Here is a 27521-nt window from a genome sequence, read left to right as displayed (position 1 = left end):
AGGATCAGGAAGCATGGGATTTAGGTTCTAACGGTATTCCATCTTACCCCAGATAGTGCTATACATTCCATTCATAATGTGAAAATATCGTAGCAAGATATTAACACAAATGTTAACACAAAAGACGTAAATAAATGGCGGTGTAAAAACGCGCATGTTCCACCTAACGTTAAATGGTCTAAATTTCCCCGTGTATTAGGTTGCTTCCCGTCAACACAAGAAATACTTAACGATATCAATACGCGGCTGGATAACCAGGCCCGAGTCCAAATAAAGTAAGTTTTTTATTTTCCTATTTTATTTGTTCAATATCTGCATATAAAAAGCAAAGCACTAAGAGTTTGTATAAACTAACAAGCGGTAGTGAAGTACGTGGCAGCTGACGAGTTTAACTTAAGATATAAGAAACCTAATGTCTAATGCATATGATACATGTAGAGTGGTTGTGACCACTTGATCTGGGAACGTAGAGTGAAATCGTATAAAACTATTTGTAATCCGACACAGAAGGGTTCGCAGACCCAACACTCGATCACTGATTGCTGTCGAATGAAGTTTCTTCTTTACTCTGTAATTATAATTCTTTGATATTAGAGGAATTATTGTGGTAAAACACGTTTGTTTGGTTTATATTGTCCAATGGTGCCGCTGTGTGAAACTATTAACGCTACGTGACGACGGTCTTGTTTAATTACCTGACTTATACACAGTTGCTTGTACTTGGCGTGCAGCACAGCATCGTGGATTGTTGGAAATTCACAGTTCTCACCGGCCGTTTCAAAATACGAACCAGCGATCAGCGATTTTTTAACGTCGTCTGGGGAATAAATACGTTAAATGTTTGTCTTTAAACAGTTATTATGATGCTTACTTGATACATTCACAAGAAGCATGTCCACGCCGATCTCTCGATAGTTTTTGCATAGCTGGAAATAAAAGCAAGGTTAAATTAAATGGATGGATGGAACTTATTTATTCACGCATGGCGGGGCAACCACAGTCGGTATGCCACATGTGTTCTGTTTCATACACCTCGTGCCTGCTTACGTGTTACCGCGCACGTATCTTTACGGGTGGTTAGTTGTGTAGTCGTAAGCCTAACTCACTTACTGCGTTCAAAGTTTTTATACCGACGAGGTCTATAAACGAAAAGCTCGAACAATCTATGATCAATGTGTGAAATAATTCGGTCCGAGTAGCAACGTCGTCAGTACAAGTGGGATGCGACTGCTGAAGGAAACTTGGAGAACCGCCAGAGGTCGCCGGAGAGCTTAAATCCACATCAACCTTTATACTCGATATATCGGTCTTCTTTTTCCATGGCCTGAAACACGGCATATCACGAGCCATAACAAAAGTAAAGTATTTACAATTCGTTTCGGGGAAACATAATGTCTGTTGGAATACTCACACGGATCGACAGCAGTTTGAACTTTCGTTCTGCGACTCGGCGGCGTCTGCTTCCTTTTTCCGTTGGTGAATGATTACCTCTGGAAAGATATGTCATGTCATTGAAATATATGGCTGACTAAAGGTAGGCATTTCTCAAAATAATTTAAGAAAAAAAATGAAGTTATTATCTTAAAATCACCTGGATCAAAACCGGTAGCAAAGAAGAGTTTCTGTTTGAAGTAATCCTTGTTTGCGTAATAGAGGATGGAGTGGAACTTAAATATCAAGATCCCGTTGTGCGGTTGCGCCTGTTCAGTATAACAAGTGTTGAAATTATCGGTCTTGTATCGTTGACACATAACTTGTCGAAGTGATGTATGAGATTTGTAAACTTGGCTAATTTTAAACTAAGATAAAACCGCGCCCATGTAAATCCTATCTATCATAAATCATTATACATAAGCATGCGTGATAAATTATCCATGCCGGCCAGACATGACCGCGTAAGTTGAAAATCAAGTCTTACCGAAGCGTAACCATGACAACTGCGGTAAACATCCGTTCCAGCTATATTGCCCAATACCTCACACCGTGGCCGCTGAGTTCGTAGAATTATTGTAAGCATAGAAAATACAACTCCCGCCAGCAATCCTAAATCTACGCCCAGGAGAAGAACAGAGAACAACGTCACAACCCAAACCAACTGAAACAAAAACATGTTTGTTGTTAATATAGTAGGGTGGGGGAAGATGGGACACCTTTAGCACGTAATATCCAAATATCCTGATCGTGTTTTAAACAATTGTAATAATTTGTTGTAATGATGTGTTCGTAAGTTACCTTACTGTTTTATATTTTCATGATCTTTATGTTTTGCGTGAACCGTTGTGTTTTAAGAGTCGATCGCATGGTTCTGTTAAGTGACATTCAGTTTCCCCTTGGTTGTGATATCGCGTGCACGGGCCGATTGGCAATACAAGATATAAAACGTTCCACAATAAAGAACGGTCTATAAGTCCTAAGGATACGGTTTTATAATTCTTCTAATTTTTTTTGTTTAATATCAAATTGAAAGTGAAATTAAAATAAAAATGTGTCCCAACTTACTGCCACCCTATAAGTTGTTAAAATTCATTTAAGTGTTTGATAAAATGTTCGCATGCGTCCGTTTTGTAAAAACCTTATTGTAAATAAACGTCTATAACTTTTGTGGCAGAATTTTTGCCATACTTTCGAAGTTTTCCAGAACCGATTCAGATTAAGAAATACTTACGCAGTCGATTCGTGACATTTTAAACGTCGGTTTGAGTAAAGACAACTGTTTAAGTATTCCGACCAGACCAACAACGATGATACATCCCAGAACAGACCTTGGTAGGGGTTGAAATACGGGGCCCAACACGAGGATCGTCACCAACACTATAACTACGGATATCAAACCGACCAACTGGAAAATAAAAATATTTTACTTAACTATTTGCATATTAAGTTGAGCTTATTTGTAGTTTTAGTATGAATGTGTTCTTTTAAAGACCGCTTTCACTGTTTGGTCCCAGGCATTGTTAGAAGACTATACAAGATATGCAATATTTGTAACGACATTGTCTGCATATATATGTGCAGAGTACTTGCTGTGTTAAGCAAAGCAAGTCACCGCGTGTATTCCTAGAAATGCATGGCGGTGGAACGACCAACTGTTTTCACCGCAACCTCATTCATTCTACGCGTGATCGGTTAACACGACGAAAATAAGATTAGGTTTAACATGGCGTCGTGAATATACCATGGGTGTACTTGTACCTGTGTGTTTCCGCCTGTATTTTCTTGTATAACGCATCGTGCAAGCGCTGCAGCGTTTGGAAAACATCGGAAAAAGGAGGGAATGGCATTGCTTACACCATATGCGATTAACTCCTGTAAAATAATTTAATTGTGGTCACGCAAGTAAAGACTTGTGCTTTGATTTGCCCGATGATGAAATGGTTGTGATATCTCAATATGTGCATCTTGTGGTATCTTTGATGTCATTAAAACGATGTATTTTTCAAAAGTTATTTTTCGGTAGGCCATGAAAGAGTAGCGCTGTGGCATTATAGGGATTTTTGCCGATCGAATCAAAAACAGTAGATCTTGAAAACGCACCTGATTGGAGTCGATGCTGTATCCGTACTTTTGTGCGTACATCTTCGACAGCGAGACACTTATAGCAAAACCAACGACCGCAAGAGCAAATCCATCGCCGATGATGCTCCCCATGATACTGAAGTCGGGCAACATAGGCGCCGGAAATCTGTGTACATATATACTCATCATTACCATTCACCAATGATAGCACAACAATGGTGGCGAGCATCGATATACAACACGCCTTCGATCTATATAAACATCTTATAAACATGACAATGCCAAGGCGTCGACTAATATGCAAATGCAGGTTACCACCGAACTCAACTCACCCGGTAGGGATAGGACCGACCACTCTGATTTGAAATATCTCCTGAAACTTTCCGAATGTTGACGCCAGAATTGCTATCACAACTATAATAACCTCTGTTGGTAATGGAATCTTCAGTTTTTCCCTAAATGCAAATAAAGTAAATGGAAGAGGCCTTGTCGTTATACCGCATACAATCGAACAGCGAACAATGACCATACAGTGCGTCAAACTTGACTTAAAATATCCAGAGTTGGAATCACTTACTTGAATCGTAAGTTGATCTCACGACCCGCAACCAACAACAAAATGCAGATGATGGAAATGATGAGAGTAGGAATATGCGTGTTTGGAAGGTTCCGGAATATCTCGATCCAATTCTGAAAAACATACCTCCATAAAAAACCCTCGAGCAAAAATATATTGCTAGTCTGACCACAATAGTATTCGTACAGAGGAATTTTGGAAGCTGTTTATAAAAAGCTGTATTGTACATATAGTAACAAAAATTAGGGCCCGAAACATGTGTAACCAAAATATACCAGCTTTTATAAACTTACTCTGAAGAAAGCCGGAATTGCCGTCGTTGATTTGATGGTAATTCCAAGAATGGACGGGGTTTGTGACGTCACCACCTGCAAAGCTGCTCCCGTGGTAAAGGCTTGCACAAGCGGTTCCGACAGATACGTGGTTATGAAGCCCAAACGAAAAATCCCAAACACTAGCTGTATATAAGAGATGGCTAGAACACTTTACTATGGTTGTATCTCAATAAATTTCTTACTTGGAAAACACCCATAAGGAACATGACGGAGGCTGCAACACCGACTTTTCTCAGCTCAATGTCTGAAATTCCGTTGGCAAACGTCTCGTTTCCAACCGTTGCACCCTGCGTATAATTTCAAACTTGTTAGTACGAGTTAATAAACATGTGAGAGATCCGATAATTGCACACAAGCAAACAAGGCTAAGATTTCCCCATACAGACTATGCGCCATTAGTTTAAATAACCTTATCATACTAAGGGGTAATCAGATTGAACACATTATTTTTTTCTCGTCCCATTTGGTAATAAAAAATAATATTTACATAAGTGTATAATCGTATCCCACTTTAAAGGAGCGCTGTTGGCTGTTAAAAATACGATATGAAATATAGGAATCAATTCCTAACGATATCACATCTTACCCCACAGCAGTACCTTAGAACTTGAGGAATAAATCAAACTAGTTAGTTCAAAATGTAAGCCCTGACTCACCGCAGTGACGTTCATGATAGGAATCGGTTCCGGGACCAACCGAACTACAACACTTTGTGTGAGGAGACTGGTAACTGCAAATGTACCAACTGATATATGGCGGGATGTTCCCATGAAACTGTACAGCAGGACGGTGTAAAAACTTGTGTAGAGACCATAGACCGGCGGTAATCCGGCAAGCAAAGAAAATGCCATACCTGAAAGAAAACCATTAAGATCTTTGGAGAAACATCAGTGAAATTAAAGTTTTTGCAAAGAAAACACATTTCGTTGGCCAATATATTCCTTAGAGTTTCAGTTGTCACTTACTTTGTGGGATGTGGACAACACCCACGGTTATTCCCGAAACCAAATCACCGGCCAGCCATTTCCTAACTTTATAATGTCGCATCCACGTGAATATTGGGAAGAGCCCGACCAGAACATCCATAAAGCAGTTTTTGTTGCAACCTTTGGCGCATTTTCGAGCCCGATCTCGCATGCTAGGTGACGGCGGTAATTTCTCAACGCCCGAAAATTCCTTCTCAAAATCTGGTACGGAACGTGCCGCTCGATCGATGACGTAGCGGTACGTGACGTCATTGTTGGTCTGTCTGGGAATGTGAAAGATAGAAATGTGATATAGGGGGTTAGGGGGTTGACTTGTTTTCTACATTTATGTTAGTTGCAGAGAAAGCGTGTTCCACATGTCAAGGGCGCCGGTAATTTTCATGATCTTGTAATTGTTGAATTAACATGACAAGATTTATTTGCGAAAATTTTATGTTACAACACCAAGTTATTTATTTATCGTTAATGCGTCTCACGATTTTTCTAACTCTTTATTCGTCATTGCGACCAAGTGCCAGATCACGATGATGGGTATAATTGTCTCTGTGTGCCGACGAATAAGATAACCTAACGAGGAATCCCTTGCCAGCTTTCTTTATAACCATTTTGTTGAGTAAAAAATGTTATGCTGTTTCCAATGTTACTTTATGATAAATTTAAACAAAAACTTAAAAAGTTCGAGGTCTGCAGCCAGGTTTTGTATTCATTACATTTATTCTCTAATTATTAATTGCATCGAACTTGCGTTAAAACGAATTGCAAAAAAAATTAGAGAGGTTTTAAAATTTTAACTTTTTAAATAATAACATCAATAATTATCTTTGCATTTCTATTATTTTTATAAATAAAAATATTTCATTTTTTAACAAAGAAGATTTAATTAACGTTAGTTTGTTTGAGGTTTTTGTTCGCTTCGTTTCAAATAGAAAATCTAAGTTTAACACTTATTAAAACACTCACTCGTTTAACTCCATAGCTTAACCATACAATATTATTCTTTATCGTGGCTGTTAAGTTTCCGGCTTTACTTTGCTGTCAAATAACGTTCGGTAAATAACTATCATAGATCTCCGCTCTTATACAAGCTGGTGGGTAAAGAAAAAACGCCGCCGCATAAAAAAGGGAAAAGATCTTCACGGCAAGCGCTCGCATCTCCCCCTTTGCAACCGCAGCGTTTTCGCTGATTCTACAGTGATAACCAAACACCCTTGAAAACATCAGACCAAGTACACAAAGAGACAACAACATGGTTTAGGCAACAGCTTTATGTAAGCAAGATCCGGATATTGAGGGAAAATAAAGCACTAAACAGGTTGCACAATTTCCACTGCTGAAACAACTAAGGGTGCTGGCGCTGGTATTTGTTGTGAATGCTCAAGCAATCTCGATTTACTAAAATAATAACTGTTGGCATTGGGAGCGATTTGTGCGTTTCCTGATATCCAATTTTAGATTACGGGGATCAGCAAATTGTTTGATTGGTAACGGATGTTGTAATTGCACTTTTGCCCTGATTCAAAGATGGCGATCACATTATAAGTGAACCCTATTTAACCCATAACCCATAAGGGACGGAAAATCCTTGTGCATGTAACGACGATCAGCACAAACGCCCAAGTAATATCGGTAACAATGGGCCGTAACTTGTTCGCAAACATCATATGAATCGACCACTAACGCCCACTATTTGACCGTGTAATAAAAACTGCAAATTTTAATGGAAGGCCGTTATCCGCATTATATGACGCGTATATGCCCCTCCCCATAAAAGTAGAACCAATATTTGTGCGGCCTTTGTGGTTTAATTTGTCGATTTTTCACTTTAAAAAACGTTGTCATGTAAGTGTAACATTCGGATCAAGTAGTTACGTTTTCTGGACCCGCGGGCCAGGCCCTTTTTGGATCGCTATAATCTTAGCGTATTCGTTGTCACGGTCGTTTTAAATAGGAAAGTTTTTGGAACGACAAACGGGCGAAGTCTTGATAAGAAGCTCTAAATTAAGAACATAAACAACGATGTTCTTGGTTTAATGATTCTATTTTAGTTTAATGTGTCGCAATTTTAAATTATTGGACAAAATAAAATCACGTTGTATACGCCCTATTTAAATTTGGGTATATATATCTGCAAGCTAATTCTGTTAAAGCGCGTGTTATAGCCAATGTAAATCGTAATTAAATATAACAAATTACTTAAGACTAGTGACTAGAATTTCTAAGACAAATAATGTCCGAGTAACGAAAACAGTTTCCCATTTTGTCATATAGTGACGATAAACATAAGCTAGTATTGTTAGAACGCGTGTAAACCAATATATGAAGCACGAACGTTTCACTCCACACATAGTAACTAATATAATAACTATATAACTTTTAAGATAAATGCAACATGTGCTTGCCTACAAGATATTTTCCTATTTGTCGATAAACCAGTTTCATTACCATCACTTTTACATCGTTTCACTTTTGAAATTAGGTGTTTTACGTCTTGTAATTTACAGAATCTCGGTGCATATTTTAAAACGAGATAAATGCGCGATGTATCATGACTGTTGCGTCACAATAGTGAGAAAATCATAAACGCAGTGACGTTTTGAACAAACCCCGCTAAAGTGGTTCCAGAACATGGCCTATCAAATACATAATCGAGTTGCGGTTCGTAAAATGTTTAACCGGTTATACAGCTTACGACGTTGGCGACTTGCATTATAGTTTTTATTCCAAGTTTTAATATAGAATTTTTATATAACTAATTCAGCTTGAACTTGTATATTGTAAATCCGGCGATCATCTGTTTAAATCAAAGTTTGCGGTTTAAATTGGATGATGCCCACTCTTATACCACTACCATGTTTAGATCGGTGGTATGCAGTAACACAGCAGAACACGTAATGTTGATCGATCACACCGTGTTGCAGTAACAAACAATATCAAACAGATTCAGCAGTTTTTATAATCTTCAATTTTTTGTTATATTTCAAAGTATTTATGGTCCCAAATATCCTGATCGTGTTTTAATCAATTTACAACATTATATAGAAGTCGTGGGGATACTGTTTTATAAATCTTTGAATGTTCTTTGTTTACGACTAAATGGGATGAAAACAGAATTAAGTTGTCCCATCTTACCCCAACCCGCTATAACTTTTATTAACTTAATTTTAAATTCACGGAGACATGTGGTGTATTTGAAACCACGCTACTTTTATGTTATACCGCAACCGGTTTAATAATGTGTATCTTGTCAAACCAATTTCCATCTTAGGCCTTGGACAAATTAAACGCTTGTGCGGAAACATACATGCCTAGTTCATAATAATTTAAATCCCTGTGTTGTAAAAATATTAATATTTCGGACATCTCACCGTTTGATTAAACATGTATTTTCGCGATGGAATGTAAATTGTAACACAACGTATTGGTGCGGTAAGATTTAAAAGAACTAAAATAACACAAATCTGCAGTGCCAGGCTACACCGGCCTTGTACATACATTGCGGTTGGACATAATCGATCATGTTGGGCCAGTATTGGTCGACATGATAACTTTTTACCGCCGGTGTTATAAATTGGTCGTTTGAACTAAAATATGCGAACAAAATTTCGCGATGATTCAGCCTTTTTGGCGCTAAAATTATCATCATATATGAGCCATGCGTATCAACCAAACGTTATGTGTTATATCTATATAACGCTATAAAAGGCGTTTTTAATTGCTAAAAACACTTTTAAAAATATGAAATATTATGCACAAAAATATAATTAGGTACAAAATGTCACCTTTTTGGCAACAACTTTTGCCTAATTTCCGTAGTTTGACTTTCTTCCGTTGACAACAGTAACTCCTCGCAGTCGTTTTCTCCCATTTTCAACGTCCTTTAATTAAACTGTTAATAATCACCCACAACCTACGCCGATGACATACTAACTGCGTTGTAAAAATAAAATTAAGCGCTTGACTGTAACATGTATAAGCATGGCTTACTATGGAACCGCAATGCGTTAATCATATCGCGTCGTTAATCATACAGCGTGGTTTAGTGTGTTGCCGCGTCGTCACCAAATTATTGAATTTCCACGAACAGCTAAACGTGTGGGAATATGAGTGGTGTAGGAAAATGTTCCTTTACGTGAATCTTAACCTCTGGCTACGTAGCTTGATTCGAAGTCCAATGTAGACAACCAGCAAAATTACCTAATGTTCGTGATTTTATGTTCTGTGTTGTAGACTTGGCTATAGTGACCAGTTAGTAGCAATCAAAGCAGTATTGCGAGGTCACATTAAGTTTGTTTCAAAAACCGTGGTGACATTACGTGACGTCTCTCTTTTCCCACCTAGCGATAATGCGCCCCTGCCCACGCTACTAGTTACTACCCTGTATAATAATGAGCAAACAATATTAGCTGTCTACACAGTCTTTCTGTACTTTATAGAGCAGCATGCAAACACAAGTAACTACTCTGTGAGGTTGCCACACGCTACAGGACCGTGTGAACAGAATTAGCCGTTATAACCTTTCGAGCAGCACGAACGGATTTAAAACTGTCAGTACTTTCTCGCACAAAACGTTTTCTAAGATTTTCGATAGCAACTAATTGCTCAGCAAGTGCTATTGTTAATGTGAACGTTAAAACTTTCGTCTACTTTACTTGGGTTAAAGTGCAGCACAACAGTCCATCAACGCACGTGTGGTATGCGGATGTGTTTTTTGCAAAGTGACGTAGTTTACAGGTGGATTATTTGTTGTCTGTCAGCTAATATACGAGCTATTAAGTCAATAATACTTGCATGTAAAAAGAAATGACATTATTCTTACTTGACGCTCAACCGAATAAAGGCACCTTTTATTTACCATTCAAGCGTATACCTAGCGTAAGTACTTCCTATAAAAGCTTAATTCTACGTCTGAAAACAAATCCGAACGACCCATCCTAGACTTACTGTTATTGTACGTTTTAATTTGGCGGATCCTATTACATTACTGTAGCTGGCCTTTCTAATTTTCACGTTTATGTTAACCTCGAAACACTACGTATACGATATCACAAGCTTGCTTAAATTTTAACTCCTGCGCAACTGACTGACTGTACGCAGTTTTACTCCTTGTGGAACAGCATATGCCCACGCTGCCGCTCAAGTGCTTCCAATTTCCTGTGATAACGCGGCCACATTAAACCGCGGATGTTACCCGCCATGTGTGAATGGTTGGCACGCCGTTTGATTACAAACCAAACCAACGAGTCAGAAATTTGAACTGCGTTGGAAACGGGAATACACATTGTAAACACACATAGTCACGTTTTTATAAAGGACATTTAGGATGAGCTAAAATTAATTATCGACGGTGTCTTAATGTTGGTCCTAGTTATCAACGTACATAAGATATTGCCCACCATTATAAAATGTTGGTATATATATTTAAACCTAATAACATGTTGTTGTTGTTGCAGATGTTTTATCAAATAAAAAACACATGAGCAGAGAAATGAATCTAAATGATATCTGTAATATTTTTTACATGAGTTTATTATTGGTTGATAAAACTACGAATCTTGCCGCAACATAAGCTGGAGGTGTACAGTAAAGTAGGGGAAGATGGGACACCTAGGCATTCTATTTTCTCGTCTCATTGGTAGTAAACAAAAATTATTTATTTAGTTCCAAAACCGTATTGTCACGACTCCCATAGACTGTTGTTAATTGTTTAAAACACCAGAAGGATAGGTGTCCCATCTTTCCAACCCTACTCTAGATATTTGTTTAAGTAAAATATCTGTGAAATACTTTATAGTTGTTAAATTGGTCGAAAAGTGTATTTTGTTCCAACCAACAATAGAGAGGCGACACAGGACATACATTTTTATCCAACAATATAATATTGCATTCTATAGTAGCACATTTAAAGATTCTTTAAAATTAAAAACAACATAAATAAGAAACTTCTATATTTATAATTTAAACCAATTCCGGTGAGTGGATTTCCAATTACACAAATATATACAATTACATTAAACTGTAAATCCAACAATGCTAAACACTTTGTAATACAATAATAATTATTGGGCAATATTTTGATATTTTCAAAATCGATGGAATATTTCCACAGAAACACAAGAGGGATTGATATTTTGTTTCTTCAACTTCAAGTCATCACTTGTACACATCATCACGTTGATTCTCTGATGAATTATTCTGAATTATACGACATATTTTATGCCATCATGATTGATAATGGTAATTCGTAAAAACTTGATTAAAATACATGAATTAAATGACTGTCATTTTTAAAAACCTATATAGAATTGAAAACAGTTATGGAAAAGTACAAGCAAACTTACTTCATGATCTCCTAGCGTGTTTTTGTAAGTTTCTTTGTCAGTTGATTCTAATTAAAAAATAAATTTAATTGAAAGATATTTACAAAATAAATGAAAACTTTACATTTTTATAATTCACAACTTACCGGGAACGAGTACAAAAACATGACCAAAAATGCAGCAAGCAGCAGGGCAACAAGTCCCCCAATAATAAACCATTTGTATTTCCGCCATATTATATAATACAAGCTTTTGAATGGAGATGAGAACCATGCAAAACTGGTGGCCGGCCGACTGCAGGAAAATTATAACATTTTTACCATATTATATATTAAAAACCTCTATAAACAATATGTGAACTTACTTTGGCTTTTCTAACTTTGGATGCATATTAGGTTCGTCTCTTCCTTGTCCGGATGGCTTTTCTTCTTCTTCTTCTGATGTTAAAATCTCCACGGACATTTCTAGCTTACCCTGTTAATTTATTGTTTAAACTTTGTACACGATAACATGGGCTATTTTTATCTCTTTAAATGCGATAGCAAAAATTAAATTCATTAAAATGGTTTTGTTAATTTCCAACTGCTTTCCTAATATCATTAACACTTGTATAAATAATTGCAATTATAGTTTTAAACCACAGTAAAAACTTACTGCTTGTTCTTTGACACCATCCACCATTCTGTAAAGTGGCCACCACCCCTTTATTTGTGAATTCTGTTCAAACAGGTTCACCATGTCCATTCTGCAATTCCCTTGTTCATCTGGAACATTCTCCAACGTACATGTTTTGTTAAACTTACAGCACTTTGGAGCATGTGTCAGTGGAAGAACAATTTCACCTAAAATTTTAATGTTACAATCACATAGTAACATCACGTAATAACCACACAAATGAAAGCTACTAAGTCTTACTTATGTATTCGTTTGGTCCAAACAAATCATTGTCCCACACTTGGATGTTCAAAACAGGTGGAAACTTAGTGACTGTTTTATCCAAACTCCATAGATGTCGCTTCTTTGAAACATGAACCATTCTCTCCTGAGGTAGGTAATCAAATGGAAAGACAAACCGCCAGTTAAAGTTACCACTGCCATCCAGGGACCTGTGTTTTAAAACAACGATGAAAATATTCTGTACTTCTGCCACCAGGCCTAATGTAAAATAATCTTCATCTGTTATAAGACTGCAGCAATAAATATTGTATGTTTTGTAAACTCCCCCAGATAAACCTGTAATGAACGTCTGTTTTCTGTTGTTTCCCCTCTAGCCCACTGAGCCATCCTTTCAGGTAAATATCTGTCATCTTGTCTCCCAATATTGAAACATCCATCATCGGGATGTCGGTACAATTCCACACAATCATTCTTAAAAAGTACCTGAGATGTGAAAAACATTTTTTGAAACTTTTATTTTGCAAAAAAACATTTTCAATTTTACTTTGAAGGTTTTCTTGGTTCAATGTTGTACGGCAGTCCAGGATCGCCGAATTCTTTGGGAAACATGTCAACCCACATTTGCAAACGCCCCTGTGTTTAAGTGATGTCAAACAAATGCTTATATATAATCTTGTAGTAACAAACCTGTTCAATGTTGGGCAAGCCATCATAAAACAGTGGTCTTGTTTCTACATGTTCTGAAACATGAGGAAAACTTCTAAGAACATACAAGGCAAGTCGTTCATCTGCTGGACCCCAGTTTTCGCATGGTTTCTAATTATAAAACAATTCAAACTAAAATTAGAACATAATTTTTGTAATTATACTTTTCCTCTTTCATAATCCTCCAGTTTATAAGTCTTCCCTGCCACCATTACACAGGTGTTGCCGTTCCACACTGGATCATCCCAACATTGTTCTCTACACTTTTGCTCAAGCCACTCTTTTGGTTTCATTTGGTCTCTCCATTGGCAATGCCCTGAGCTGCAAAACATAAATACAAAACACTACTTACGATTGTGTTACATCGTTGGACTGTCCTACTAATTATGAATATTTAATTGTTAGCATTCATATAAGCTTATTTTACTTGCAATAAGTCTGGGGAAGACCACACCACGCCTTGTACTTGCTGAGATATCGATCCTCAAGATCTATAACGGTCTCCCCAATTTTCTCATCACTTCCAATAAGATCCCAATCAAACACTTCAACGTGAAGATCTTTTTCCATTGGCAGTTTCAAGTCAAGTTCAAACATCCTTTTTAACATAGAAAATAATTTTAAAAAAGAAATGTATCTCTTAGGTTTTTTTAAATACCTTCCAAATGTTGGGTAAAGGGTGTTTGGAACATAGTTTTCTCTGTCTACAATTCTTTTCTTGTTCACTTTGATTTTGATATATGGATCTGCCAGACCGTTTGAATCTTTAGGAGCCAAATCCATTGCACGAACAACGTAAATTCTCACCCTGACTTCCTATAGTGGGTAGTTCAACAACCAACTAATATAAAATCTATTAAACGTCTTACCACTGCATGTGATGAAGGGACATTGGTGAAACATCTTGCCGGTCTTTCTTCTCCCAAATCTTCGGGCACTTTGTAGATTCGGAATGATCCCTTTTATATGGATATTATTTACAGCGGTTTATTAAAAGTACAAACAGGTTATAACAGTCTTGGTGAATTTTTTATTTGATGAATCCATAAACTACTATATACCTAATTAGTAAGATGTTCACCTTGAACTCGCCAGCAAACTCCCTCTCTTCGTCTTCATCAACTTTCCCCCGGAATAATCTGAACTTTTGGACAAAATCACTGAAGTAATTAAAGTCTTCCTGCTTCTCCAGTTCATCCTTGTATATCTAAATATATGTTGTGGTAACGTGATTAAACTCTGTATTTATCTTTTTGAAAAAGTTAGCAAAACTTAAATTATTTAAACAACGAAGAGAAGGGAATCAACAGCAAAACAACATTCATTAAAACAAGCTATAAATAAAAGGTTTGGGAAAAAACGGTCAGTTAAAAAGCGTGTCTGTTCCACCCAACAAATTGTGAACCTACATTGCATAAAAATGGATCATACTGTTGATATGTTACCTACCTTAATCAAATCTAAACCAGTCTCCAGATAGTTTCCACATAGCCCAGTATCACCAGAAGAAGCATAAAACCGGGACCACCAATCTATTTCCTCATCACGAATTTTCTTTTATTTTAAAGAATATTTTTAACAATGCAGTTGTTAAAATTTTATAAACAAAAGTTATTTCTTGTATAATTTAATTCCCATTTATGTATAAGCAACCTTGAAGCTAAAAATCCACAAAATGGCAACCAACGTACTCACTTTCTCTGAGCTGAAGCTCGGTAACTTTGAGAGGAAACCCTGTTAGAAATATATTATGTATTTGTTACCAGCTAACAGTATATAAACACATGCAACCATTAGTTACCAGTTGTAAATTGTTGGATGGATGTTCTACTTCTATTGCGACATCATGTGATAAGTTTTCCATTTCATCTGCATATAGAGACGAGAAATTACTCCCTAACTTTCATATCACAACTTTCTCCTAAAACAGTATTATTATTTATCTTTCCCACCGTATCCTTCATCATTCCCCGATTCTTTTTGTGTTGGTTCCAATCTATACTTGATATTATCTGTAATAATATGTTGACCAACAGTTGGTCTGCTTCCAAATTTACGATGATCCTTCACCCTTATTACAATGGGAGGGAAATAGAGATCTTCAACTGGAAGGTTCTGTAATAAGGTATTAGCTTGCTTAGTGTAGAAACACACAATGTTGGGATACTTACTGCTTCAATGTAATACACTGGCTCTTCAAAGTTTGGATTATGTTTAAAGTTCTTCATAACTTTTGTCCGCAGTTCTACTTCTCCAATCTATATGAGATAATAGCTCATTAGCTACCAGCAGAACTACATTGCTACATACTTAATAAACCTACTTAACTTATTTAAACTAGGACAACTTTGGTTCTTATAGCATGGTTGGCCTGTTTCATACACCCCATGCCCTCTTGAGTTATCATATAATACTTAATAAGATAAACATAAATTCACTCATTCACTGCCTCCAGTTTGTAAACAGAAACAAATTAACCCTCAACGTACTTGAATCATCACACTTGGGTTATCCACTGCCAACAACTTGAATGACTTCATTTCCCGAACTCCCCACACTAATATTTCAACTGCAGTTCGTTGTAGCACGGGTCGAATACCACATGGAACCATTGGAATGTCGGTGTTTGGTTTGAGAGGTGGTGGCAATGGCATTTCCCTGTCATCTTGTTTCTATTTTAAAACAAAAATATATGAAAAATATTACGTGAAAACAAAATTTCTGTTTATTCCTGTTTCTATTTTAAATCAAATTTATAATAAAAACCTGCCTAACACATTATTCAATAATGAATGGCAAAACTTACTAGAATTACTTCAAATGCACTAAGCAGACTTCCCACATTCTGATTGTTCTTCTTTAGGTTAAACCATTCTAACTTTGTTGTTTTCTTTTCTTCTGGATGAAACTTTAACACAGGTTTGGCGATTGTTCGGCCCATAAACACCAGGGAACCCTGTGTTAACTTAACGTTAATGGTAAAATTAAAGAATTTTTTGTTAATATATGAAATTATCTGCTGCCGTGCATGCGTCGTTATAGCACTTGCATTGTAACCACAGCCAATGTAAAACTGCTAGCGTTGTGGTCATGTTTGTATTTTAGGCGTTTATACCATTCATTATTCCGATCCAGTGGTCACTAATTGGTTGTCTGAATTGTCAGTCATACAGGACAAAATCAAACGCCCACAAAGTTACTAATGTGGTAACTTATATAGTGGTAGTAGGACATCTCATTCATTCATTAATTCAAAAACAAAATTAAATTATTTTAACATAAGACTAAGCAAGTTATCTTGTAACCACCATCCACACTAACCATATAATCTTGATCGTATAGCTCGATCGAGATGTTAGGACAATTCCTGTTCCAGTGTTCAAAGTCTCCATAATATTTCATGTCCATCATCAAGGTCTGGTCCCATGTTGGATTCAGACTGTGTTTGTAAACTTCTGTTTTTAGTGTTTGACTCAGGAATGATACAATCACCTTTGAATCTGTTGTAAATATTAAAACATTTTATATTTTTTTCAACTTTTGATTTTAACATTTACCTGAAAAGCTGTCTTGGTCCATAGGTTGTAGGTCTCTTCCTTGGTAGATGTATGCTCTTAAATGTAAATGATGAACCTTCTCATACACCATGTATATTTTGGGAGGAATTTTGGACGAGCTTTTAGGTTTCAATGTATCTGTGGCTAAAGATTGCTTGGTGGTTAAATTCAGACCCTTAAAGTTGTGTTACAACATTTTATAGAATATTCCTACCCAGACTTGACACTCCAAAAATATCAGATAACCCAGATTTCTTTTTTTTTATCTTTTTCTTTTTCAATTTTTTTTGTTGAACTTTTTCCTTCTCAGGTAGTTGTCCAGGTTTATCATCAGCTTCTAATATTGAAACAACTTCTGCTGGAGAAGTTTTCGAATCTAAATTTGTATCTTCGGGGACCTCTTTCAATTGCTCCATGTCATCTATTTCATCTGCCAGTGTAAAAAATAATCGCACAATTTATATTATATTTAAGAAATTATTTTTTACCTTTTGTTTCAACATCAGTGGTTTCCGTCTTGACAGAATCCGTAACAGATTCACTTTCCGAGTCTGTTTTCGTTTTTGAATCATCTATTTTCTAAAATATATTTTTACAGCTTAGTTACAGGAAGTATGTTATTTGCAAGTCAAAATCTATGATTCCATTGTAGTGATCGACGTGTGAAAGCGGGCGATAATAATGTTATCGTTGTAATTCCATGTTTAACGATGTTGTATGTTTACTGGTTTAATGATATTGTGTGAGTCCACGTACCGATATTGCCTGACAACGGAAACTGTCACAATTTCCTAGCCGTTTCCTAATTAAGATGCGTGGCTGCTGGCATTGTGTGTGGACTATGCCCAATGGTGAACTATGCTCAATACCCAGACATTGTATCTGTATTTGCGTTATGTGTGACTGGCGGTAAGCCTGGAGGCTGACGTGTTCCCTTCTTCTCACAACTCTCGTCTGTATAAAAGATGGGTGCGCCATGTTTCGGGACGCTTTGAGCCATAAATTCTGCTATCGTTATCGTATCGTTACGTCACTGTCAAGTTACTAATAAAGGAGTTATTAAGTGTTGATCTGGTTCCAATTGATCTGTGATTAAACGAGGTACAGCATCTAGTACGCGCGAAGAGGAGTACGATAGGACCAGACCCAACACCATTTTGTGCTGAATGTTTTTATTCACTTAATGTTTGCTAGAATAACCGATTCAATATTACATTTGTTTAATATTACCAAGTATAGGTTTAATAATACTTACCACAATTGAACCATCAAGGTTAAATATTGCAGCTGATTGTTTTGTGCCCGTTGTAACCATCCTACGAACCCATCTTCTTCTCCTAACCAGGTCCAACATCCTTGGAATGTTATGAAACTGGCCCCCCATTGTTGTAGCGTACTCCCAACCTTCTGCTAAGCGAAGTTCTTCTTTCTAAATTATTTCCAGAAAGAGAATTTTAATCTTTGGAAAGTTCTTAGTATAAAAAAAGTTGTTGAGATAATTTTAATTTTTTTTTATGCATTTTAAATATGAATTACAAAAAAGTTTTGTTAGTCAAAGAGTTTTAGGAAGTTTTACCTCAGCCTTTTTAAACATCTTCTCATCCACACAGACTCTGTGTCTTATCAACCTTCTTCTTCTTGATGTATGGTATGTCTTCTCCATTGTAGACCAAGCAGAATTCACGATTGTTTCTTCTATACGATACTCCCATCCTAAAACAACAATCTTCATGTTTTATCAAGTTGATGTTGAAAATAAATTTAAACAAGAAAAATATGATAACTATTTCTTACCATCTTCATCACACGCCCTGTTCGTGTCCACTTTCCATTCATTGTCCCATTCCCAACCTTTAGGAATCTTGAGGTCAGACAACTTAGCAACATCTTCATGTCTACCGCTTGTCAACTTATCCATGGCCCAGGTCATATCAGAGCTTCTCTTCTCATACTCATATGCATCCTGAACAAAAATGTATATGGTGTTATAAACATAAAAGTAAAAATATTTTTTTCACATAAACTTATGGTATTAAACATATAAAAAGGGAATATTATTTTCCAATTTAACATTTTCTGTATAGTTTAGAACACTTTACCTCTAGCACACTCTTGTGGCCTTGGGTTACGTCATGTCCTTGTAGATGAATGGAATCTATTTTCCAATCTTCCTCCCATTTCCAATCCGTTGGGCAGCTAAATGCATCTTTTGGAAGTGGTAACTGCAACATAGCAAGTAAAAGTTAATTTCATATCATATTATAGTCAAGAGTCACACCTCTCCTGATATATCTGTGTATCCCTTCGAGCTCCAGCCGACTAATGGTATTTTCACTTCTGCTTCAAACTAAACAAGGTGGTTTAGTAAATTTAATCAAATAAAGATAGAACGGTGTTCTACTCACTGTCTCGGCAAACACTGATATCTGTCCGTTAGAGTTGAATTTAAAATGATCCTGATCCACTGCCCTTCCCAACCAAGCGATCAGCCGTACTTGTGCTGGTACTTTGTATTGCTTCTTACTTCTGACATTTGTTGTGGGATACTGATGAATTACAAAGATCCACTTATAAACTACATTCACATATGTAAAAGCAGTAACATACCTTCAAAGTGACTGTTTGTGGCTCCGAACAAAACCTTCCACAGAACTCCTGTTTATCGGGTGAATACAATACATCATATGCAGGTATTCTGTACATTAACAACATGAACATCAATCACTTATAAACACCAACAACAAATGCATTACCTTGCGTAGGCAACTCTCTTGTCATCAGATATCATCCATATAACTACATCTGGAAGACTGTTTTGTGGCTGAAAGATAAGTTGACACGTGTAACTTTGTGAGTGATTATTTAAAAATAGTTTTTGTTTACTTTGTTAACAATTATAACTGTAAACCTATGTAACATTCTACCTCATAAGAAATCTGCTCAAGGATTTCCAAGAAATTACTTATTGCTTCAGTAGCTTCGTTAGCTTCTGTACAATTTTGGCGAAGTTCCTTGGCTTCTTGGCAGATTGTGAGCAGTTCGTCCTTCCTTTGATGGTAGATTTTACGATCCAGTTGATTGGAAGATTTTCCATGTGGATTTGGCAGCTTCTTGCTGGTGAATGTATGTTTATTAAACATGGCAAGCAATATCAAGTTTACTGGAATATCTTCAATGTTGGAAAATATAAAAACTTACGATGTTTCCAAGATTAAAATATCCAGAATTGAAACTATTTCAGCTGCAATATCAATGGGGTCAGATTTGTTTTCAACATTCACTTTAAGCTGGTTCATTTTATCTCTCTATAACCAACCAAGTGTTAGTGTCAAATAACTTATACTAAAATGAATCATACCACTTGGTCACATATCTTAAGTATAAAGTTCATTGCATAGAGCCGTGAGCTAATGTCTTCCCAATGTGATGTCACAATTGTAATCGGCTTCTCCGAGGCCCATGGCATATAGTGGTAATGCACGCCTTGAATAAAAGGTGTATTTAACTCTAAGCTTATTGCTCAATAGTTAAATATATTTATTATTGATATTTACACTTAAATTGACAACACATTAACAAACCATCAAATACAGAGTTGCCGTGATGAGTTACGGAGAAAGGGGCAAAGATTTCTGTATCAAATTTATTCCCGTTGTTTCCCATTGAGACTTCAAACTCTATCTTTTCCAGAGGTTTCCGCATCAGACTTGCACTTTCAAAACCTACAACCAGTCGGTACCTTCTTCGACGCAAATGTTTCTGTAGAACAAAGTATTTGCATAACCACAAATTAACTTTTAAACTGTTAAATAATATAAATGTTGCAAAATATGCAAATTACAAAAGCAGAGTATATAAAAAAATTTCTAATAACAAAACAGTTGCACGCCACACTGTATGGGTACAACTTGTGTGATTGAATATCCAACTAAAAACTTACCTGCATAACAGCAACCTGTTCATCTGCTATTGGTTGTGTGGGGGGTGGAGGTTCAACACCTTCCTCATCCATTGTCGTTACCAACTCAACCATCGCTCTTCCTCTGTATGCACAACCATCTCCCTGATACAAACAAACAAACACACACACATATATAAGTGGTTACATATATATATATATGGTCTTCACTGCACAAGTTGCAATAACTCATGAGACAACTTTGATAACTTAAGTACAAACGGTTAAATCATATTAAACTTTATACCTAAAATAACAACAATGCAAATAATGGACACCTAATTGATTTATATTCAATAAAGTTAGAGCTTGCAATATATTCAACATTAATTACTTTTCCTTTGTTTAAATCCTCTAAGACATCTCCTGTTTCAGAAAACTCTCTTGGCGAACCATAGAAGTTGATGTAAGATGGGCCGAAGGTTGGGAGAAAACCTGGGGAATTATATGTTGAATAATATATATATCTCATACTCAGAACACCAGTGTTATAATAACTGTCTTTGATCAAGCGAGAGTAAATAAGTTTAATTCATTCATTCCTTTATTGAGTAATCAGACATTTAACAGATACCTCCACTTTTCCCATCTCCTGTAGAAGAAATACGAGACAAAGGAATGGTCACTGTTCCAATAATATCATCCGCTCCTATTCGGTCCCTGTAGTAACAATGGACACGATTCTTAGTAAATGCAGTTAGTGCTAGTATTGATAATATAACATAAGTTACCCAGGTTGTATGGCTTATTACAATAGGAACTGTATGGGGATTAAAATCTCCCTAAATCTCCAATGAGCTAAAATTCTTTGTCATGAATCGATAAATATTGGCGTCATGTTACTTTTATCTGGCATTTTAAAAGTTTACTTACCAGTCAATTAAGATGAGTTGAACTGTGTCGCACATTGAGGGGAACTTGAGTGAAAGACTGAGTTCCTCATTCCACTCGGGATGGTTTGTTTTCAAAAGTACTTTTGTCTTAACCTTCTTGCCCGCAAACCTACACACATGACCGAATAAAATTAGATTTTTATTTTGAAGTGATAGGAATTGTTTTTTACTTAAACTTCAAGTAAGGATCCACCAAACTCTTTGCAATGTTTTCATCGTTGGTAAGACCCAACTTCTGCTTAATATTTTCAAAAAAAGCTAAGTCCACTGAAAATAACAATAATTAATTAGTCGTATGGTATGTTATGTCATTGTAACTTACTCTGTGGCAAGTCTTCTGCTCCATAAACACGAAGAGTAAAATAAGCAGAACGCATTGATGCACCAGCTGGGGTCAATAAATTGCTGTAATATATTTTGGTTAGTTGGTTTCGAATACACTTTCCAAGTTTCTAGAATCATTACTACGTCTTGCTGATAGAATCAGAAAACATTCTGTTTGAAATCATAAGTTCTTAGGACGAGCTATGTTGAAATATGGGACCAATGAAGTTTGCTATTATTTGAGTTCCACCACATTTGGGAGTTTACTGTCTATCTTATGGCAAGCACCGTGTGATTTTAAAAGTGGTGGGGTGTTTAGATTACACAGGTAAAAATCATAGCTAACCCATTGACATCTGTTACATAGTTAAGTCTTACCCATCCACGTCATCCTCCTCGTCAATATCTTCGGTTTCATCCTGTAATTAAAGGAATTTTCCATTACAAAAATAAATGTAACTTATTTTTTCCATAGTGGTGGGATATGACAGTAACGCAGGTGTTTCATTTTATTTATTATGTGCTCACTTACAAGTTACCATGTATGTAACTTTGTGGTTGGTTTTTTTTAACTTGAAAATAGGAACTATTGGATTTAAACAACTGCCGAAGGTCAAACACATTCGGGAGGTCTATTATAATTCTTTTGTTTCTTACTGGTGGCTGATCTCCTGCCCCAAGAACACAGATCGTGATTTTCAAATATCCTTGCGTAGAGTTAGAATTATCATCTGGATCTGTCAGCAGTAGCCATTTTTTCACATAAGAGTGTTCTGCAAATTACATTTATAACCATATTAAAGCAAGCACAAGGTTGCAATTATACATAGCATGTATTTCAAGTAACATTATCCAGTTCTTGTCATACCTGGTTGATTGTATATACTTCCCACGTCCAATTTAAATGTTCCAATCAACCCATCCGATCTCATATTTCTCGAGTTATTTACAGTGAACTCAAATATATAATCGCACAGCTCCTTCAATGACTCTTTGAAAGTGAACAGGAACATCTGACAAAAGTAAGTTTAGCTCTCACCCTATGTTTCATAGTTGGGCTGCAACTAATGTTAAAAATATACAGCTGAACAAACCATACTGGCATATACTGTAATTAAAGTCATTTCATTTACTTCATACTGTTTAATATATATATAGTAGGGTGGGGAAGATGGGACACCTTTTTATTTTATTTTCTTGTCCCATTTGGTAGTAAAAAAAGAGCATATAAAGTATAAACACGAATAGTAACGATTCCCATTCACTGTTAGTACGATTAGGACTTTTGGATGTTTTATGCTAAATGTGTCTCGCTTTCCCCAACCTACTATACTGTAGTTAAAGTCATTTTCAATTACCTCGTTCCATATTGGTGCCGATCCTTTCCGAATCCTGGTGATTTTGGTTTGTGTTTTGCCTGCTTTGACAGTGACCACAGGTTTTATGTTGGAACCAGCGAGTTGGCGACCGCATATTACTTTTAAACGAATTTGAAAATCTTTCGGTTTCTCTGACAGAGCGGATCTATCAACTCTAAACACAAGATAAAATGGATAACGTGGATTTTGTTCTAAACGGGTGAGCTCGTTTTCTCTCTCTCATCGGTCTCGTACCGAAGATTTTATCTATGGAGATCAACAGCTTACGTAAAGCTTACCTTGTATTAGTAGGAGTAAAGGTGGGAATCGAAACATCGTTTCCTTCCTTTGGTGGCTCTACCTCGTTTCCAACTCCTTCGTCCTCGCTGTCGCTCTTTGGAACGACGCTCACATTTTCATCTTCCTTTTTTAAGCTGAATAATCCTTCAAGTACAAAATACGATAATTAAAAGTAAACCCCGATTTTTGCGAGTATTAAAAAACATTCGCAGTAATTCATTTAATTTTTATTCAGTCACTTCACGTAACCATTAAACTATTAGAGTTTGCATGCATTCTACAACATCAAAATCATAAAATATAATAATATATTTAAATAAAGAAATTTCGGAAAAAATTCCCGACGATAACAACCATGTATAGCAGGTCGCCCAACATAGGCCTATACTAGGAAGATGGGAGACCTTTATCGCGTATGATTCAAATATCCTGATCGTGTTATAAACAATTTAACAATGGTTTATGGGAGTCGTTGGGATACGGTTTTATAATTCATTAATATTCTTTGTTTACTAGCAAATAGATGAAAAAATAGAATGAAAAACTGTTTATTTTAAAATATTTTAAAAATGAGAATTAAATCTTCCCTATTCTACCCTCGCGTTGGTTGGTAACGAACGCGAGGGTTTTATATCAAACACCCAATACTCTGCAACCTATGGTTTATTGGTTTTCTATTTTAACCTATATTAGCCTACCTGATAGTCTCCTTTTAGGTGTTTGCTTTATGTCCAATTTTTCATCTGAATCTTCAGCCATTCTTGTACTTAAAGGTCTAAACCTTGCCCACGAATGAACCGATTATTTAAACCCAGTTTAACTTCTGTAAGGTATTTCCTCTTAGAATTATGTAGGCTTATCGCACCAACAATATTAAATCCAGCGGCTATTGAAACCAACCGCTATGTTGTAACATCTATTTTCCCACAGGATCACCACCAGCAAATACAATCACACGACTGTATATGGATCTCGTAACTGTAAGCTCTGGGAAAGGATATTAGCAATTTCCTATACATTTATCTACTTGGTTTATTTAACGATTTTAACAAAAGCTTTTATAAAACAATTCAAGAATTTAAAACGACATACTTCACAATGCTCGGTACGCTTGTGAGCGCTGATCCACATATTTGTTAACAACGGTTTCGATATGTCCGGGAACGCTTTACATTTTCAACTGCTTTTTACCTTTAGGCACTTTTAACGACTGTAGTTTTTCAAATAAATCCTTCGATTCTTTGTTTGAATTTGTACTTTGGTATAATATTAAACTGCCTATGGAAACTGCCCATATTTTCTCTCGTCTGTAATTGCAAATGAACAATTTTTATTTGTTAAGTGGTTTATTTGATCATGCGAACAAGTGAACATACAATATTTTAGTTGTGAAAACGAAACATTAAGTTGAACAAGTGAAACACGAAACACGCCCCTATGAGGAAAATTTAACAATCCTAGTAATCATTGTTGAGCCCGTGGGTGGTTTGCCCGCGCCTAATTAAATACGGCGTCTCTTGCTGCATTCTTGGGACACGATCAGGTGGTGTTAGCCACGTAACACCACGTGTTGGCTGGCCGGTTAACCAGATTGAACGGCTGGCATTCTATTGATTTCGTTTTGGTGGCCGGACCCATTTGTTGCTATATTGTGTGTACCTGATTTTACATGAATCAAATATAGTAACAAAAACACATGATTGAAACGTATACAAAATATGGACAAAACATAAAGAAAAAAACATGGTCAAAACAGACTGCTTTAAAACACCCTTAATTGACCCGACAAACTGCCCTAAACTGCCAATGGAAACTGCCCATTTTTTCTCTCGTCTGTAATTGCAAATGAACAATTTTTATTTGTAAAGTGTTTTATTTGATCATGCGAACAAGTGAACATACAATATTTTAGTTATGAAAACGAAACATCAAGTTGAATTTGTTACAAGTGAAACACGAAACACGCCCAGTACACGTCTATTAAAACTGTTGAGTCGGGCTTCCCGATCGCAAAGGCTACCGTTGCTGGTATTGAGTTCTGCCATAATTTGCGAGGGAATGACAGACCAATAGTCCAGCAACTGCGCCGACAGTCGACATCGGGAAAACCCTAGGCGTCACCTCAAACTTTTAGCTTTAAAGCAAGTAAATTTGAAATAAATTGCGCTTGGCAATATGTGGCGTTATACGAATTAACAAGAGATGCGGTAAATTAGTGCCATAAAAGACAGAATATGTGGCATTTGCAAATGAAATTAAAGAAATGCCAAAAAGGCAACACTGATTGATGTTGAGTTTACAAGATAATTGATCAAATATTGTCAAAAGACATAAATAATGTTTAAAAGTCAAGTGAGAAATGAAGGGATTTGAGAAATTTGAAGGAACATAAGATTTTGAAAACAAACAAACATATTACGAAATTCACATGTTGTAGTTAATAAACGGTAAAAGTTGTTGACACTTTCAGATTTTGTTTGGCCTATTTTGTTTTGGGGGAAATAAAAGCACAAGTGCTATTAATATAACAGGAATTTCTGTTCTTCTGTTTTAGAAGACAGAATAGTTTTCCCATAATATGGGTTTTCATTTGCCAATATTTCGGCAGAACCGAAGGGAAATCGCTCAGTAGTATCACGTGAATGGAAGGTTACTTCGCCACCCATCAGCTTGGAGGGGTAGCGACGTTACCTATCTTCACGACACTGGCATTGGTATAATGGAAGTAATGACATTGCAGTTTTGTCAACATATCATTATCAAGGAGGCATGTTTGTGTCCACTATGGGATCACATGTCAAGAAGATGGCTCGTCAAACAGAAGGGGGAGTGTCAGAAATATGAAGAATATTTAAAAGCGTTTGGAAAATAATAAAAGACAAATTCACAATCAACAATAAAATTCATAAACTGGCTCGTTTTTCCTGCGTCAGGTTATAGAGAGAAAATAAATGGTAAAGTACTTGTCAAGAATGAGTTGTTTAAAGTAAAAATATAAGTCGTAAACAGGTTTTACAGTTAGCGGCCAGATTGACAGGATATTAACAATGATATGATGCAAATGTCAAACGAAATTTCAATAAACTTGCATGGTTAAGCATTTGTACAAAGAAGTTTTAAGAGAATTATTCATAAATGTTCAATATCAAGTTGTATGAAACTTTTGTGGATATAAAGCCTCGTCATATTATGTGTCTTCAAATGAAGACACATTGTCGAACATATCAACATAGTGATTGTACTGTACATATATATATCACAGTATAGATTGTTGTCACAACCTTACGGTTTTCTATTAGTGTTCATGTAAGTCATGGCAAGTTCAATGCAGGGTCCTTTGCTAAACTTTCCGCTGTACAATTAGTTCAAATATTTACAATTCGGTGAGGGTTGTCTTAGATGTTGACTTGAACTACCACGGTCGCAGCGTCCGAACCCCTTGGGCTTGCTACTTCCAACCGGTATTTCCCGGCGTCGGTCGATTTTGCTCCAAGAATGGTCAAAGTGGTTGAGGTGTCGTTGCTGTCGATGCGAATACGCCCACAGTCGTCTCCGTCACTGTAGGTAAAAGGGTTTAGTATTTGTTCATAAAAAAGTTAAATTTTAATTGTCTTAAAGCTTACTTTAAAGTCATTCCGTTGTGAAACCACACCGCAACACAAGGTGCTTGGCCAGAGAGGGCGGTGGTGAGCGTGAGAACCTTTCCTGTTGTAACGGAAACGGATCCCGGAAGTGCTTCAATTTTAGGTGAGTTTCCTGTAAAATAATTGACTTTACATAAGAATTTTGGTTAAAAGA

General features: G+C 36.3%; 3 protein-coding genes across 32 annotated transcripts in view; all 3 read right to left on the bottom strand.

The window, feature by feature from the left end:
- Window positions 1-265: 265 nt before the first annotated feature.
- LOC149731929 (prestin-like) lies at window positions 266-9356 on the bottom strand. 2 transcript variants are annotated; one of them, XM_089885454.1, is made up of 17 exons: window positions 9194-9356; window positions 5394-5677; window positions 5085-5281; window positions 4611-4715; window positions 4387-4551; window positions 4094-4206; window positions 3849-3971; window positions 3535-3682; window positions 3193-3306; window positions 2666-2839; window positions 1919-2095; window positions 1592-1700; window positions 1412-1490; window positions 1111-1324; window positions 872-926; window positions 696-817; window positions 266-568 (listed from the first exon to the last, which is right to left on the bottom strand). In XM_089885454.1, exons 1-17 carry the CDS (start codon window positions 9277-9279, stop codon window positions 533-535), a joined length of 2301 nt encoding a protein of 766 aa, XP_089741580.1. In that variant the 5' UTR covers window positions 9280-9356; the 3' UTR covers window positions 266-532. The 2 variants fall into 2 exon arrangements, with proteins under 2 accessions (XP_089741580.1, XP_089741581.1); XM_089885455.1 differs by lacking the exon at window positions 9194-9356 and adding an exon at window positions 6375-6532.
- Window positions 9357-10922: 1566 nt separating this feature from the next.
- Window positions 10923-25017, bottom strand: LOC149731928 (myoferlin-like). Of its 2 annotated transcripts, none has more exons than XM_089885419.1 (49): window positions 24422-25017; window positions 23723-23867; window positions 23424-23598; window positions 22934-23078; window positions 22723-22838; window positions 22444-22484; window positions 22064-22146; window positions 21912-22008; window positions 21722-21850; window positions 21423-21508; window positions 21183-21283; window positions 20831-20953; window positions 20472-20649; window positions 20249-20373; window positions 20089-20195; window positions 19815-20004; window positions 19644-19711; window positions 19498-19585; window positions 19296-19436; window positions 19169-19237; window positions 18990-19112; window positions 18685-18853; window positions 18467-18603; window positions 18146-18319; window positions 17379-17469; window positions 17105-17320; window positions 16891-17034; window positions 16655-16833; window positions 16140-16289; window positions 15823-16005; window positions 15505-15591; window positions 15286-15448; window positions 15135-15202; window positions 15029-15067; window positions 14783-14887; window positions 14415-14540; window positions 14203-14292; window positions 13992-14149; window positions 13761-13931; window positions 13498-13654; window positions 13316-13444; window positions 13173-13261; window positions 12965-13111; window positions 12647-12837; window positions 12386-12573; window positions 12096-12205; window positions 11878-12025; window positions 11753-11799; window positions 10923-11606 (listed from the first exon to the last, which is right to left on the bottom strand). In XM_089885419.1, exons 1-48 carry the CDS (start codon window positions 24480-24482, stop codon window positions 11764-11766), a joined length of 6036 nt encoding a protein of 2011 aa, XP_089741545.1. In that variant the 5' UTR covers window positions 24483-25017; the 3' UTR covers window positions 10923-11606; window positions 11753-11763. The 2 variants fall into 2 exon arrangements, with proteins under 2 accessions (XP_089741545.1, XP_089741546.1); XM_089885420.1 differs by having other exon boundaries at window positions 10923-11593.
- A 559-nt stretch (window positions 25018-25576) lies between these two features.
- LOC149731924 (titin-like) overlaps window positions 25577-27521 on the bottom strand; it is a 163307-nt gene continuing 161362 nt past the window's right edge. For all 28 annotated transcript variants that reach the window (XM_089885393.1, XM_089885399.1, XM_089885394.1 and 25 more), the window contains 2 exons: window positions 27347-27479; window positions 25577-27281 (listed from right to left, as the gene is read on the bottom strand). In XM_089885393.1, coding sequence (XP_089741519.1) covers window positions 27119-27281; window positions 27347-27479 — 296 coding nt within the window. In that variant the 3' untranslated portion in view covers window positions 25577-27118. The remainder of the gene's footprint in view (window positions 27282-27346; window positions 27480-27521) is intronic.

Source organism: Ciona robusta, chromosome 9, assembly GCF_009617815.1.
Source record: "Ciona robusta chromosome 9, ASM961781v2".
NCBI lineage: Eukaryota > Metazoa > Chordata > Ascidiacea > Phlebobranchia > Cionidae > Ciona > Ciona robusta.
Note: the sequence above shows the minus strand (reverse complement) of the source record. Positions and strands in the feature narration are given on the sequence as shown.

Bases quoted from the DNA above. Each gene is read 5' to 3' on its own strand.
- LOC149731929 (XM_089885454.1), bottom strand. From the start codon at position 9,279: ATGGGAGAAAACGACTGCGAGGAGTTACTGTTGTCAACGGAAGAAAGT. The intron at 4,716-5,084 runs GTGAGTCAGGGC...AATTATACGCAG, and splicing joins CTATCATGAACGTCACTGCG to GGTGCAACGGTTGGAAACGA. The intron at 4,552-4,610 runs GTAAGAAATTTA...TCTTATATACAG, and splicing joins TCCTTATGGGTGTTTTCCAA to CTAGTGTTTGGGATTTTTCG.
- LOC149731928 (XM_089885419.1), bottom strand. From the start codon at position 24,482: ATGGCTGAAGATTCAGATGAAAAATTGGACATAAAGCAAACACCTAAA. The intron at 23,599-23,722 runs GTAAGCTTTACG...TCTTGTGTTTAG, and splicing joins TTTACTCCTACTAATACAAG to AGTTGATAGATCCGCTCTGT. The intron at 18,854-18,989 runs GTAAAGTGTTCT...ATTTTTGTTCAG, and splicing joins GCCACAAGAGTGTGCTAGAG to GATGCATATGAGTATGAGAA.